The sequence below is a fragment of the Pieris napi genome, chromosome 12 (genome assembly GCF_905475465.1).
Source record: "Pieris napi chromosome 12, ilPieNapi1.2, whole genome shotgun sequence".
Lineage (NCBI taxonomy): Eukaryota > Metazoa > Arthropoda > Insecta > Lepidoptera > Pieridae > Pieris > Pieris napi.
In genome coordinates this window covers 9,200,973-9,217,837 of record NC_062245.1, presented here as the reverse complement: position 1 = coordinate 9,217,837, position 16,865 = coordinate 9,200,973, and the positions used below count along the sequence as shown (strand labels likewise).

The 16,865-nt window shown below is 34.4% G+C and overlaps 1 protein-coding gene across 3 annotated transcripts in view; it reads left to right on the top strand.

The window, feature by feature from the left end:
• Positions 1–4,429: 4,429 nt before the first annotated feature.
• The window catches only part of LOC125054549 (protein outspread-like), a 229,401-nt gene continuing 216,965 nt past the window's right edge, over positions 4,430–16,865 (top strand). For 2 of the 3 annotated variants that reach the window (XM_047656515.1, XM_047656516.1), the window contains exon 1: positions 4,431–4,900. In XM_047656515.1, the coding sequence (XP_047512471.1) occupies positions 4,784–4,900 (117 nt within the window). In that variant the 5' untranslated portion in view covers positions 4,431–4,783. Of the gene's footprint in view, positions 4,901–16,865 lie in introns of all 3 variants that reach the window. The other variant, XM_047656514.1, reaches the window with a different exon arrangement.

The following is a 16,865-nucleotide window of genomic DNA, read 5'->3' as shown; positions in this document are numbered from 1 at the left end:
ATATATACTCTGATTTTTAATTCCGTAGAATTCTGACAGCTATCACTTTTTGACATGTTAGTGATAGCAAACCTTTTTGGTCGGGCACATTTTTCAATTACAATACGAGTCTGAACATATTCTAAGTCTATATATACATTTATTTGTTAGTGAATGTATCCCTAAAAGGCAATTAAAAAAAATTAAATAAAACGTAGCATTTTTTATTGCCCACAAATAAGTCAAATTTGTCCCTTTTTCGGTGGAGAACTTTTTTAGTAGCAACACTCATGAAATGTCAGAATTCTACGGTATAGCATTTTGCATTAGATACCTAAAGGCCGATTTACATTATCTTAGTGTTTAGGAGAGTGCTTTAGTACAACTTGAAAGGCAAGTTCTTTAGTGCTTTAGTGCGTTGCTAGTGAACGTTTACATTTCTTCCAGTAGAGTATCATTACAGCGCCGCAATGAACGCGCAACGACGTCGGCAAATACGCTCTATTCTACGCAAAATACTAACTGTAGTTATGGAACAAATAGAAGACGAGATTTTATTCGAAATAAATAAACTAAATATAAATAATAAACAAAATAGCTTCTTTTATGGCAGTGTATGCCGAATGCCTAGCCGGTTTGTTTTTGTATAAATTGTTTTTAACGTTCCACAAACATTCGTGAACAACATATTCAGACACAAATTTGATAGTTGTATCTTCCGACCATTTCGCCATATTTAAAAATAAAAAAACACGCACGCGTTTCACGGCACTTATGCACTCTCCTAAAGATTTGACTAAATTACGTGTTTACACACAACGAGGGAAGATCTCGGGGGGTGCACGGGCGCGGCAGGGGTATCACTTGAAACAAAAATAAAAAGCGATTCTATTTTGATTCAACTTGAAAGTCAAGTAGAACCGTACTAAAGCAAGTAGCGTTTACATGTTTCAACTAAAGTACTATCCTAAAGCACTCTCCTAAAGCACTCTCCTAAACACTAAAGGCCGATTTACATTATCTTAGTGTTTAGGAGAGTGCTTTAGTACAACTTGAAAGGCAAGTTCTTTAGTGCGTTGCGAGTGAACGTTTACATTTCTTCCAGTAGAGTATCATTACAGCGCCACAATGAACGTGCAACGACGTCGGCAAATACGCTCTATTCTACGCAAAATACTAACTGTAGTTATGGAACAAATAGAAGACGAGATTTTACTCGAAATAAATAAACTAAATATAAATAATAAACAAAATAGCTTCTTTTAAGGCAGTGTATGCCGAATGCCTAGCCGGTTTGTTTTTGTATAAATTGTTTTTAACGTTCCACAAACATTGGTGAACAACATATTCAGACACAAATTTGATAGTTGTATCTTCCGACCATTTAGTCATCTTTAAAAATCAAAAAACACGCACGCGTTTCACGGCACTTCTGCACTCTCCTAAAGATTTGACTAAATTACGTGTATATGTCACCGTAAAATTGTAAACACCGTTAGATTGTAATCTATCTCGCGAGATTATAAACTGTCGAAAGATTGTGAACCTCAACGAACTGCTTACAATTTAACGTATTATTATTCGGTAGTTATATGAAATTGTTGGAAAGTAAAATTAATCTGTAATTGACCAAAGAAGTTTGAATGATAACTAAGTTAGTGTAGTACAATCTACCGAATAATAATATGTTAAATTGTAAGCAGTAAGCTGAGGTTCACAATCTTTCGACAGTTTATAATCTCGCGAGATAGATTACAATCTAACGGTGTTTACAATTTTACGTTAACATTTACACACAACGAGGGAAGATCTCGGAGGTGCGCGGGCGCGGGAGGGGTATCACTTGGAACAAAAATAAAAAGCGATTCTATTTTGATTCAACTTGAAAGTCAAGTAGAACCGTACTAAAGCAAGTAGCGTTTACTAAAGCAAGTAGCGTTTACATGTTTCAACTAAAGTACTATCCTAAAGCACTCTCCTAAACACTAAGATAATGTAAATCGGCCTTAAGATAATGTAAATCGGGCTTAACGGCTAACTTGTCACAAATCACAATATAGGGATGTGACATTCTGCATAAAAAAAACGCTTTTTTTATTAATCTTAAATTACAGTACAATTGTTTTCTTAGCATGAAAAATCGATTATTATTTATTAATAATAGATTTTTTTATTAATCGATTTTTTCCTAATTTTTGAATTCCTTTCAAAATAAACACCTTAGGTAAATATTTTATTTATCATGGTTTTAACTTTTAATTAAAGTTTACAAATTAAAGTTTTAGAATAATCAAAATCGAAATGAACCTAATCTCGTTTTGATAGATTTTGGTGAAATTTGATAGATGAGTGAAATAATTGATTTTTTTATCAATCGATTTTTTCCTAATTTTTGAATTCATTTAAACATAAACACCTTAAATATTTTATTTATCATGGTTTTATTCATTGAAAAGAAACAATAGAAATTATTATAAACACAAATTAAAGTTTTTCAAAATTAGCCTAATCTCGTTTTGATAGATTTTAGTGAAATTTAATAGATGAGTGCCTTTTCAGTACATTGCAGTATTTTTGTTGTCTTTTTTATTGTATGTAACCTTGTGCTGCTGAATAAATTTATTTTACTTTTAAATTATAGTGTTCAATTCAAACTTGAGTTTTTGTAAAATTAACTGGTTTTATCATGCTTTCGATGTTTTATAAAAAAAACATCAATACATCTTCAAAGCATCGGATCTATTCAATGTATCGCATTGTAAACATCGATGTATATCGAATATCCCTCGGTTCTCGGTTAGTTCGAGGTCCTGCCCTGCGATTCTGTAACTCACACAGCGGATTGTTTATCAGAATGCCAAATCATAAAATGACTGCTTCACGACAGATTTGAGAGCGACCGCCGTTGCGAAAACCGCTGTGTGGGTTCGAAAAGTGAGTTACAGAATCGCAGGGCAGGTTATAAAAGACCAGACATACTGTCGGGAGGTGGCAGATGAAAAATCGACTATGATTGATATTGAATTATAAAAATAATCGATTATTAATCGATTATTTTAAATATAAAAATCGATTTTCACTTTTAAAAAAAACGATTTTAATCGATTTTTTAGAAAATCGATTATTTGTTAACATCCCTATCACAATATGTCGGCGTTCTTACCAGACAACATCAATTTTTTTCATTTATTACCTACTGGAGGAAGTAAATACAGTCAAAACCGGTTATAACGACATTGAAGGGACCGTATAGTTGCCGACGTTATATCCGATAGTCGTTATAAGCAATGTCATATACACAAGTACAGTACATATGTATGTACATAGTTATCGGTCTAGAATAGGTAGGTATGGGTTATAATATGGTATGTTAATATTATAATATGTAAACGAGTCAAAAAAGAAACAAAAATACTTATTACGAAATAATTCGGTACAAAAGTAATCAGTCAGTCTGATTTTTTTAGCCCAGTCTCAAATATTTTTTTCATTTTACGTTTCATACTCCTCAAGGTATGAGTATCACCAGTATCAAACTGTTGGTTAAAGACAACAAATTTTTGCAAAATCGTTACAGCGTTAAGAGCCTCGGAAATCGTTGTTGACTGAAACTGTTCGTTGGGAGAAAGTGCGTAGGTAATAATATGCCTAAATATTCATTCAATGCTTATAAATAAGATTTAAAATAGTTTGTATTGTTTTGTTTTGCTGAGAAAAGAAGCGGTTGGTCGTTATAGCCGATGAATATCGATAAACTTTCGCCGTTATAAGCGATATGTCGCTGTATCCGATGTTGTTATAAGCGGTTTGTTTACTGAATAGTTTACTAGGGTTTCGGACGGGACCATACAATCTGGTTGTAATAACCGATAGGTCGTTGTAAACGATGTCGTTATAAACGGTTTTGACTGTACTAATTAATAGATATTAACATACGTATACTTCTTATAAGGTTTTACGGACGTCATGTATCTCTCATCTACTCAGAAGGTTGACGCTTAAATGGTTTAATTTTTTTGTTTGTACGTTTTATACTATTCATAGTATTAGATAGTAAACCAAATATTGTGTTCTTATTAATTCTTCGAATTGATTTTGGCTGGCTTGAAATCGCTCTGGTCAAATATATTGGCCAAAAACTGTTTAGTTGCCAGCAAAGCGCCATCTGTACGATTATGTTGAAACCCGTAACCAAACTTAACCGTTAAGCTGGTTAGTTTGCTTGATAGGTTGTCGGTAGATGTGCTCATGCTCAATAGAGGGCGGGAGAGGCTTGTTTGGCATTACATTGAGTGAGCGCGATACTCTTATGCCTATCACGCTACATCTGAGCGAGAGGTAGATATTATTTCGCAAACATAGAAACAACACACACATTTATGCACCTGTAAGCAACGTCACGTAATAAGAAAAGAGAAGTTGTAAAACAACAACTCGGTTCGCTGCTTGCTCGTACTTTTCTATCAGATGTAAAATGGTCGAGTTGTCGCGTTCATGTGCGCTCACTAACTCTGCGTGTTCTATATTAAATCGATGTTTATTTTGACGTGAAAACAAATTTTGTTTACGCGATTGTTTGACTTCATTGGTACCCGGGTACTTATGAAAATAGTGTTGTGTATATGTTTTATCTAAACGGTCACACTCACTTCTTGCAGTGATTTTGCTGATAGTTCACTCGTCGGTTGGTGCGCGTGATAAACTACGTGTTCGGTTTTAAAAAGGCCGTCTAGTGTGTGTTATAGCACCATGCTGTGTACTGTGACATAGTGAACGTTGAAATAGGCCCTGACCTCTGACAATCATGTCTGGGCGATCGGATTGTAGAAAATTCGCGCCAAACATCTTCAACAAGAGTAAATGCACCAATTGCTTCCGGCAGAAGGAGGAACATAGTGCTGAAGCATTGGAATCTAATCGGGTACAAACAACTTTTTTAATATTTCCGACATCAATCAATGTTTCTTAAATTACAGTACAATCGCCGTAATCGAGGTGCGCTTGTATTTGTGAATTGCTACAGATTTATCTGTGTGGGTACGCTGACCACTTCTCAGGTGTTGATCTAACGGAGTATGAGTTGTGTAGTAAAACCTAATAATTGGAGGTATTTATTTAATATTATCGCAGCTATGCTGGAGCCCATGACTAATTTAATTTTTTTATATTTATAATGATTGCTGTATCGCCTATCGCTCCAAGATAAAATCTGGTGAAGCAAAATATTGTATTTGCTAATTCGTTCTTGTCCCTTATCAGTTTCTAGAAGGCTACACATTACCTTTAGTAAATAATGAGTAACTAATATTATTAGTTTTGGAAGTCATAAAAATTTGTTTGTATAATCAATACCTGTTGTTTTTATTAACAAGTTTCAATAAAATTACATAAAACTAGAAAAACAATACTTACGTTACGTTTTATTCAAAGAAAGTCGTAATAAAAAAAACATACCTATTTCGGCACTTTAGTTAACTGGGGTTTTTTTGGTTTAAAAATGGTTTTAGTGCAGGATCTAAAATCATAAAACCGCTAAATCAGGATTTTTCCTCATAAATAACTAATATTAAAAAAAATCCCTTATACTTGTGTTGTTATATTTTACATCTTTCGTTCGTTTGTTGTTGAATATGACATGATATGATATTCAGCGTCCCAAGCTAAAATTATACATTCGAGCCAATATAGAAGTATAAGTTCGATATATTAAGTAAATTATACTCACCTGACTTTAATTTTCTATAACATATAGTTTCACGTATCTAGTAAAATATAATATGTAACATTGTGTAACGATAACAGTCAAACAACTTTTTATCGAATGGATGTTTTTTATACAAAACTATCGACAAAAACTATCCCGTTGTGAGCAGGATGCGCATCTCTGGTCGGGTCCTCTGGTATCTATGGCTCGCTCCAAATAAGGTTCGGTCAACAAATGCGATTTGTATCAAATAGAACCTATTGCTTAACCATATTGTACGATAAAAAACGTATTTTGCAATATTTATTTAAAGTTTTGTTGCATTGGCAAAAATATTTTTTATTACTAGATTTCTTTTTTTTCACCAAATATGCTATAATATTAGATCTAAAATAAGATAAAAAAACACTTTTCAATAATGTCTTTACTTGCATCTTATAATCGGCTATAAATTATAAAAACAAACAATTATTGATAAATACTGGGAACGTGTGAATATTATTGATACAGAGGTCACTAGGTTATCACGTTTAATAAGAAAATATATACAGGGAAGCGAGATGAAAGTAAGAAACGATTTTGTTCTATATACATATATATCTTCGCGCACATCTGTCAGTCTTTTTATATTAATTAAAACTATTTACATATCCTAACAAACTAGTTACCGGTTGTATATATTCGGACGGTATTTTTAAAATTTTGGCATGTAGACTATTTATAAAGTTGTTGACCTCAGTTTGTTTATTTTAATCTACTATCTTTGGCTTGTTACTTCTATTTCTTATGGTTATGAGCTCCTAGTACAATTAAATTTCTCCGAAGTATCACAGTTGACCTGAGTGCAGATTAATTAATGTTTCGCTCATGTTTTTCACGTCGTCCGTGTAGCGGGCCTCAATGGGGTTACGTTTAAAACACCTGCGTAAATTATACTACGTCTGTTTGGACATTTACTATTGACGTTATCTGATAAGCTTCATTCAGTATTCAAACCTAGAAATCTAGTCCAGTTTTATTACATTTATTTACCGTATTTGAGCATAAACCTTGTGACAGTGTGAAATCTCAAGTTGTGTATTCGAATATGTTTTATAATTGGATGTGTTCTTAAGGAATTAACACGGTTATTAATTTGTATTAATATTTGCGCTGCTATAATGTACATCTTTTGTGTACCTTAAATGTACCTTTTTTATTGGTCTACGATATAAATTTTTATTGAGACTCTTATTTTTATTTATTACCTAGCTTTTAAATTATAAATATGCGCACCTTGATAACATATCATTATCTAAAAGTCCTTTTAAATATTATAAGTACGCAGATATCCCGCCTATATACAGTTGTGGGAGAAATGTCGGGTGATTCATGGTCTCGTATTATCGAAATGAAAGAACAGGAAACACGATCAATGCTAAAGTAATTTGAATTAGAATTCTTGACACAAAAATTTCATAAGGTCGTTTAGTTTTTATCGTTTTGGATAACCTTCCTAATTAGTATGTAATTAAGCAAATGCTTCTATTGTTTTGGTTTATTGTTAGCTATATGCCGAACGTGGCAATTTGTATTATACAATATGTATGTATATGTATATGTTTTTCATTATTTATGCGGAGATTTTCAGTGAGCTCGTCATTCTTTTGAAATACCTACCTGATCGGAATACATTACCTGTCTAACCTTAAGTGGACAATTCAAGAATACCAAGACAATTTAGGACAAAACAGCTCGATATTGTACACGTGACAAGATGTCAAAGTCAAGGCTTTGAAATTTTGCAAGTTCACACAATATTAGCCTCTATGCCATCGCAATAGATCGTTTTTGAATTATACACCGCTGCGGAAACGACACAAATGGCGCACTCCAGGCAATTATCTTGACAAATGCTGCGCTAACGAAGCGAGCTGTCATAGTCCATATTCGATGACGCGAATGGGAAGCGTCAAGCAGGCGATTGATAATCAAATAGAATGTTAAATTCTTCTAGCAATGTGAAAGTCGGATACGTGTTTACATTTATAGCCATAGACTCTTTTGCCGCGCTATTTTGAAAGGCATAAATGTTACGGAAAATTCACGAGACCATTTTCAGAATTGATCGTTTGAGACCCACATTACCGCAGTTTAAAGTCAAATTAGTTTTCCCGCTTTCGCGTATGTTTGTGGGTCGCACACATGTATTTGTTTAAATCGTTGCCGGAACAGGTTTTAAATATTTTTCGTTACGGTGGCATGGCGCCGGTCCACACTTGCGGTTAATGCGTAAGCTAACTTCCATTTAGTACTTTGACACACTTTTCATTTGTATAACATGGTAAGACACTACTTAACTGTTAAGAGGTCTTGTTAACCTAGTTCTCAAACCACAAATAGATAGTTATTTAATAACTCAATTTAAATGGGGCATATTAAAACTTTTTAGGCCACTTGTTCCGCTGTAAGTAAGACAGTTTGAAACGTCTCCGTTGTATGACAATTGTATAGCGTCGTTTACCCGCTAAACAAATTTGTAAGATTAAGAGTTGTGTCTACTTTTGTGTGTCAAAAACGTATTTGATTTAAATACGGGTATGGGAGCGTTCAAGTATTACGTAATTAATTTTGGGGGGGAGGGGGTCCTTTTGTAAAACAGTACGATGCGGGGCGGGGATTAAATTACGCGTTACATATTTTTAATATTATTTTCGACTTTCCAGTACTTTACACCACATAATGGTAACGTTTAGGTATAAAGAGTTACTAGGTGGTCAGGAAACGTTTTACTATACTTGGGTACTGAAAAATGTTACGGCGCGTTACATGGGGGGGGGGGGGGAGGTGTCAATAATCTCCAAAAATTTCGTGACGCTTGAACGCTATGACACTTTTCAAGTTTCGACTCTGATCCTGAGAAAGGGTTTTCATACTAATATTTTAAGTAAAATACTCTGTCAGTCTCATAGTATTTATTCAGTCACGACTTTATACAAAACACATTCATCTTAGGAATAGTCAATCTTGATGTTTTAGAATACAAGCCTAAGTATTGTTTCTGACAAGCCAAGGTCGTGATTAGACAAATTTACCTTGACCATTTAAGGATTGTGTTACGTTTACGCCACAAAACCGCAGTCAAATAAAAAAATCTTTGACTCACGTGTTTACGATATACAATACATATTAGAATGAAACCAGAAATCACCGCGACTTCTTTCTTTAATTCATGATTCTCATCTCTAAGATCGTAGATTCGAACCCCGGTTGTTTAACAATGGATATTCTATGTGCGCATTTAATACTTGCCTAAAAGGTGAAGGAAAACATCGTGAGGAAACCGTATCTTAGACCCAAAAGGTCGAAGTGTGGAGACTGAATGGTGATTAGAAAAAAGTAAAAACAAATCATCAGAAATCTTGAGGCCCTGACTTTTAGGGTTGTAGCGCCGCTGTTTTTTATACAGTACGATTAGGTATGTACTCCGAATCATAGTCATTGGCAATACGTAACCCATACACCCCATAAGGTATGCATATATCAAAATTATTTGAAATTAGTTCGGGGCACACAGAACAAGGAGTGCGTAAGGAATGCGCCTACGCCAGGTGCAATGGCCCCGTGCCACGCCCCCTGAGCATTTTTGTGAGCGCACCATACTCGGATTGGTTTAATTTTAGCGCCAATTACTTATCTGGCAACATTTTTTAGTATAATCGCAACCTCGGGATTCTGAAATGAACCCCGGATTTTATGTTCTATCACCGTCTGATTACATCACTATTGTTTATTAGGTACAATTATCTTATTCCTTAAATTTTATTTAGTCAAGTCGAAATCACTCTTAGGTAAGTGGAGGGTCTGTTAGCTTTCACTCCGGAACACACTCACTTCAAATGTAAAGATTTCCTCTATTCAAGATTATCTGCCTTTGTTATAAAATACCAAAAATGTCTTTATGTAAAGAAGACCAAAGAAGATTGATTCTGTTAATTTCTATAATTCCGTCGTAAAACAAACTCGTTGATAAGTATTGTTTTATGTAGGAAAATTGAACATAAAAGATATACATATAATACATACAATCTAAATCAGTGCTATCGAATAGATTTTGTGAAGTATTTAGGCGTTCATTAAAGCGCTATAGTATTTACGCGATATCGTTCTTACCGTTAGTACTACAATGGGTTACTAACAATAATATGTGGGTCGAGACAAGAGGTTAGACGAACAATTAAAGTCAACCCTGTTTGCAAATAGCATTGGATTAATGCGATGCGATCGTAATTGTGATATCCGTTTTATTGCTCACCGAGAAATGTATTTTGCTATTACCTAAAACATTTAGCGCTACACGCACTCGAAGGACCTGGATTTCGTTTCTGGTGATATTGTTAGTGCAGTCTTTTTATATTATATATAGGATTAAAGATACTGATTATAACTGAATAAAGACTTATGCAGCCATTGCAATAATGTAGCCTTTTTTTACTGGGAACGGAAATTTTAATTAATAGTAATTACTACTAGCATATTGTAACTTTTTTTATATATAAATACCGCCGCCCATGGACACTCACAATGCCAGAAGGCTCGCAAGTGCGTAGCCGGCCTTTCAATAATTGGTACGTTTTTGAAGGACCCTAAGTCAAATTTATACGGAAATACTTCAGTGGGCAGCTGGTTCCACATAGTGGTAGTGCGCGGCAAAAACTCCCTTACAAAACGGAACGACGGACGTCAAGGTGATACGGATGGTCTGATTGCTGTAACTGAGCTATACTCAAGGCTTCAAGCCCTACAATTTCTCTGACAGTCAAATCCAGGGGTTCTGGGTTACGCGTTGACTAAGAATACAATACGTTAATTTAATTAATGACGTTAAGAGTATGTTCCGATAATCTGGAACAATAAAACCGGAGCCGAAGATATAAAGAATGGCGAAATTGACGATAGTGTGGTAGTGAGTCATTCAAGATTTGAGAATCGCTATTTAACATTTATGTGACTCAGACAAAAGTTAAATGGGCTGTGTACATGACAGTTTGGATAGATATAAGAATATAAATGTTATACATATATGTATAGTTTTACGAAAATCGCTTTGTCTAAGAAACCTTTTCAAGTATGCCTGTATTTTTTTGGAATGCTTTGGTTATACACGGTTGAAATTGAATGGCGTAATGGATAATCCCTTTAAAATAGCTTCCATTAGCCATAGCGATAGCGATATTTTTTTATGTAATTTCGATATGCCGCAACATTGAAGTTAGGATCGCTATTAGGAGTTGCAGAGTACCAGCACTGAATCGATGGTTTAATATTCTAGGAAAATATTACAAGCTTTACTATGAACCCATTAATAACTAATAGTTTTTTTTCTCTTAAACTGAAAAAAAAAATCTTGTATATTGTTATAGTTAAGTACACGTAAAAATAGTTTAGTAGTCTTTAATTCTAAGCACATTTCACGCAATCTGAGTTTGCCTTTCAAAGGATGTACAGTTTCTGTTTAATAGGTAGGTATATATATTTTATGACCTTTACTGAAATAAATATAACCTTCAAGTTTTGGAAAAAGTTGATTAACCTAGTAGTAGACACTCAAAAGTGTATACCGTTAATAAATCTCCGTAGAAAGTGTATTTTATAATGCAGTGAACATCTCAAGCTAAAATATTGGCAATTACGGTAAGCTCTGTTTGACCTTTCGATGTCCTTCAGATAAGGTAATGCTAAACCGCATAGCGATGACGCAATATTAAAGTTTAGGCTGGTCTAAATCCAGTCTACAAATGTTTAGTTTGTGATAAGAAAGACGTCATTTGTTGCAAGGATTATGTTAACTAGCAAGGACACGTCTATTTCGTAAATATTTCTAGAGGTTTTTCAGAGTATATTTTTGCTGGCAAAATTAACATATTTAACGAACAAACATATCAGTCCTGTTACATAGCAATCGGGTATCGTTAATACGTTAGGTCATTCGGAATCGTTATAGAATGCCAATTGTCACAAATAAACGAGTCAATTATTGGAAATCAAGTTCAATTTACAGAGTAGGCTCGCCGCTAAAGTATACATTTAATCGCACATACATGAGGATATTTCTAGAGTAACCATCGCCCGGGCCCGGCGGAGAGACGCCATGCACACCAGACCTAGTAAGAGGAAAATGATTCATCAGTCATTTAGCTGTTAGCTTCTACGTCACGACTATCGCTTTAATAGGCTAAAAAAAGTACACATTATAAATTTCCATGAAAGCAATGGATGCCCTTGAAAGTTCTGACAGTGAGAGATTAAAAGCATATTTCAAACCGTTACCAAATAATTAATAATAGTCACAGCAGGTCCCAATTAGTGTCGATGCGTAAACATCTTTATCTGTTCAATGGAGACATTACCAGCGTTTATTTACTTATGCTATCAACCACGTATGCATCTGAGTCATGCGTGTATACATATTCATGAACTGGTGAGCTTTGATAATGATCGAGATAGAAATGATCGCTAATTAAAACATTAAAAAGCATTTTTATAGACTATTTTTCTGTCGTTACATTTATTCCGTGTAATATATGGTTGTGCATAGTAATTTATACTTTTATAGGTTTTTTTAATGTCTGCCTGTGATCTAGAATTCAGTGTTGAGGTTTTGAGCGCCAATATTGAAATTATACTGACTACAAAGGCATCGAGATCGCAAGCTACCTCCAATTCCAAAGGAGCTCCTTTGGACTTTGGACAGGGAATCATATCAAGTATGAAGGCGCCTTGTCAGCGTACGGCGGATTTTTACCGTATGTGAAATGTAAGGTAGAACTCAATAGATTCAACCTAAAGTATAGGATAGCATAATTCCTTGGTGGTCAAATCTCAAAGCAAATATAAATATGTTATTACTACAGACCTATCGATATAAGATTCTACATCCCCTGAACAATAATTAATTGACAGAATAATGTCTATCCGCGTGTTTTGTAACCGGTACTACAACATACCGATGCAAGTAACAAATTCCATTCTAAATACAAAATTGTAACAGCTGGTACTTGGCAGTTGGCAGCACATATTTAACAAGTTCATCCCATCAGGCCGTCAGTGCTTTCCGCGTAGCGCAAATTACGGGCATAGTATAATCTCGTGTCTATATTGCGGAATGAGCTATATAGCAAGCTGCCAATAGCTATACGTGTGATAATGTATACAACAAACTATGCTTTTACATAGTAGAATAGTAATTTTTTGGAGCTATAAATGGCACCTAAGTTGTAGGCATAGACAAGGACACAGTCTTTTTCTACTTCTTCTGGTGACATTATATTGCTAAAGGTTGGCTGTTAACAACTTGAATTGCTGGGTGGGCATGTTGCCCTAATCTAAAAAATTCCTCGGTGGATATGTTGCCAGTCAACTCCCCTACGTTCCGCAACCACGACATCTTCCTTCTACCAACCCGTCTCTTGCATTTTGCCCATGATTATAATCTGCAATAAGTCGTATCGATGATGACGCGAAACGTTTCCGAGTTATGCGTCTTTCCGTTTTTTAATATTCTGCATAAACTATCTCCCGATTCGTTGAAGGACTCTTTCATTCGTCACTCTCTGGATCCAGCTAACGGTAACACCGCAGCAAAAGCGTCTTTTTGTCTCTTCTTTAATAGTCATAGACTAGGCGATATTTGCATTTAATTCATCAGTTTTTTCGTCACAAAGACATGCTCTGTTTATGTCAAACGTATTACAGTTGGATAAAGATCTCGATCAGTCCAATTTCTATGACCTGACCAACGCGTACCGTTAATACATGCGATAACCGGTGTTAGAGGCATTTTGTAATACGTGACCGTTTCTATATTTAAAATGCGAAACCATAAATGCACCGGGTAAATTACTGTGCGTGTTGCGCTGACGCAGGTTTTGCCGTCTGAAAGGTTATTAGGTTTAAATGGAATGGCTTTGCGTTTAGATATAACATTGCTATTTGGAATTCGCATCTTAATTTTTCGTCAAATCTCCGGAAATCTCAGAGTTTTTATGCTCAGGGCTCATCGTTTTTGTCAATTAAAAAACTTCAAGAGACCAATGACATTGATGTTTCGGTAATACTGTATAACTGTTAATAAGAAGTACTGCAAATCGGCATTTTTGTATTAGAAACATATAAAGGTATCGCCTCTCTGGCGCCGTGTTTAGAAGAGCTTGAATATTTAATTAAGTAGTAATTTACTGCTAACTAGAACATAGGAGCCCGGGGCGGGTCCGCCACTGATCTTGGTCGTATTGACTGAACGGAGACAGGGTTGTCAATGATTTTACATTTAAATTGCAGATCAAACGTAAATACCCGTTTTAAATGTATAGAAGGCGGACCACCTGACGGTGACGATAAATGAGGCTTTCAGTAGATAAGTCATCATAAAAATACCATTGAAAAACGCAGACAATTAATAAAAAAGGTTAAGAGAGTTATACTGCTCAGTGCAGTGGTTTCAGCGTGCGACTCTGAGATTGTAGGTTCTATCCTTGGCTGTACACCAATGGACTTTCTGTCTACGTGCGCATTTAACATTCGCTCGAACGGAGAAGAAAAACATCGTAAGGAAACCGGCTTGCCTTAGACCCAAAAAGTCCACGGCGTGTGTCAGGCTAACAAGGCTGATCATCTACTCGTATATTAGATTGACAAATTATCATGAAACAGCTACAGAAATCTAAAATATTTTTTATTAATAAAAAAGAAATCAGTTATGGTTAATTAATCATTTTAGAACTGTCCCGACGCTTCAGCTGCTTCACGGCAACCGTGGTTACTATGTTTGTTTCCTCTTTTAAATATATGTACATATATATGTATTAGAATGAGCTCTCGAGCGTAGACTAAGATCGGGACGGCCGACTGATGGCGACGTGCATCTCGTTCGTACTATATAAATTTAAGTTTCTCATGTAAAAAAAGATCATTTTTGTAAAGAGAAATAAAGTTCTTTAAACATTTATTATAACAAAATTTAATTATAAAGTATTAATCATGCGTGTCACCATGTTATAGTTTTAATTATCGATTAATAAAAATATTTACACAACAAAACCATTTATCTTCAAGAAATACACGATAACACGACAGTCTAGCTAGTTTATAAATAACCTAACATTTTAACCCAACCTAATCAAAGTTTATCATCTACATTTATTGCGTATGCGCATGCTATATCAATTCAAGTTGCAGTTGTAAAATAACGTTGCGTCGTCGGTATTTTTATTAAGACCAGTGATAAATAACGTGATTACGATATTTCATTTAAAATTTAAATGTAAATTCTTTAGTAAATGTTATATCGAATGGAACCTTTCAAGGGAAATCGATGGATCAATAATTCTTAATAAAATTGAATAAATTTTATAGTATACGATTGATTAATACAGTGTGCACCTACTGATGAATACTTTACAGCTTTATTGTATTTATGGTTAGACAACTTTTATAAGTAGTACTAATACTTAAAATTTTATGTTCAAAGAAAAGATTGTAACGTAAGACTAGAAATGCATTATGTGGTGTAATTTAATTAATAAATAAATACTTTTTGTCATGGGTTATTAATACTTTTCGTATTAATTAGTTTTAAGTTGTCTTGGAATACGCAAGTTATGCCATTATACAAAAATAACTTGTAAAAAATCAAGTCTCGCCGTAAAAAGTTGTGAGATCGATGTAATACCAAGTCGGTTAATTTATTCAGTCCTAAGAGACCTTCTGTCTTAAGGTTTTAGGTAATTATGTTAACAACATCTTGTAGTGACCATATCAATATAAAATATTTTGTTTTAAATAAATAAATTGAGTTGGGCATGCATAAAAGTAGGTTGTTTAGTGCTAAAATTCGGGCTTCTAGTTTTATCCACAACTAATTTATAGGGGGTCGAAAATGGCCTAAACGCTACGAGAAAAGAATGGTACGGCTGTGACGCTTTTTTGCTCCACTTTTCCTGTGATAAAATACAGAATGTTTAGACATATCAAATCATATAAACAGTGGTTGCACTGTTTCCCTCGCCTTGGGTCAATTTTCAGATTCTATATTTGAAATTATGATAAATTTTACTTTGGATTTTTTGTTTAAATCAGGGCGCACTAATTGGCCTGTAAACAATAAACTTAAGAGATCATGTATATGATTCTTATAATAAAACAATTTGACGGGAACGTCTTTCGTTTTATGTACTTTTTAAATACTATTAATATTCATTCAGAACAATGTTCTCGTCTAAAGAGGAATTTATTTTTAAACTTCTCCACATCACAATTCACAATACATCCTGCAATCAGTGAGCAGATTGTAAACAGAATTGTATTTCAACACCTCTGCAACCATTGTCTGGTGAATTTACCAATAACATCATTGTTTACATCCTCGCGTGTACACAGTGGTCAAACTTGTCACTGAATTACTTCGTATTTCGCATACATGAGATTCTTATATTATAAACATTGTTGTTTGAGCGTTACATTACTCTTTATCTATGAACCCAGACACAGCGCACACTCTCAAAAACATACGCACACACACCCATTCACATACTAACACATTAATTTCATTCACCAAAGCTTTTAGGCTTTTGAAATTGTAACATACATATACGACTTTAATCGTGGACTTAATTTTGTATTTGTTACCATGGTTACCATTATTTTATGAGAAAACATTGTAACTATGGTATCACGGTACTTCAATCAATATACCGAATTAGGTACTCATTACATCCCTACTTCATGTTTCTCCACTGTTATTTCAGTAAACTATGTTTAGTTTACAGAGAATCAGATGTCAATGTAAACTTTAAACATTGATTGCTCTGAATAACAATGAATACATAGTTATATAACCCCGTCTGTCACCACTATAAGATGATTATATTTTATATAAACAAAAACCATTGCAACATAATAGTACAAAGATCCTTTATATTTCAATAGCTGAAGTGCTGTTACATGATTAACGAACCACTCTTACATGATTTACGATCCACTCTTAGTTCTTACTAAGTATCGTTTCCTTGTAGAGCGTGAGAACAATGTGTCAGCACAACGGTCACGTAGGCCTTTAAGAATAGGATATAAATATAATAGAATACTTGTAATATTTAGTATTAAACGGACCTCAAATCGGACCGGTTGTACTCATTTTAACTTT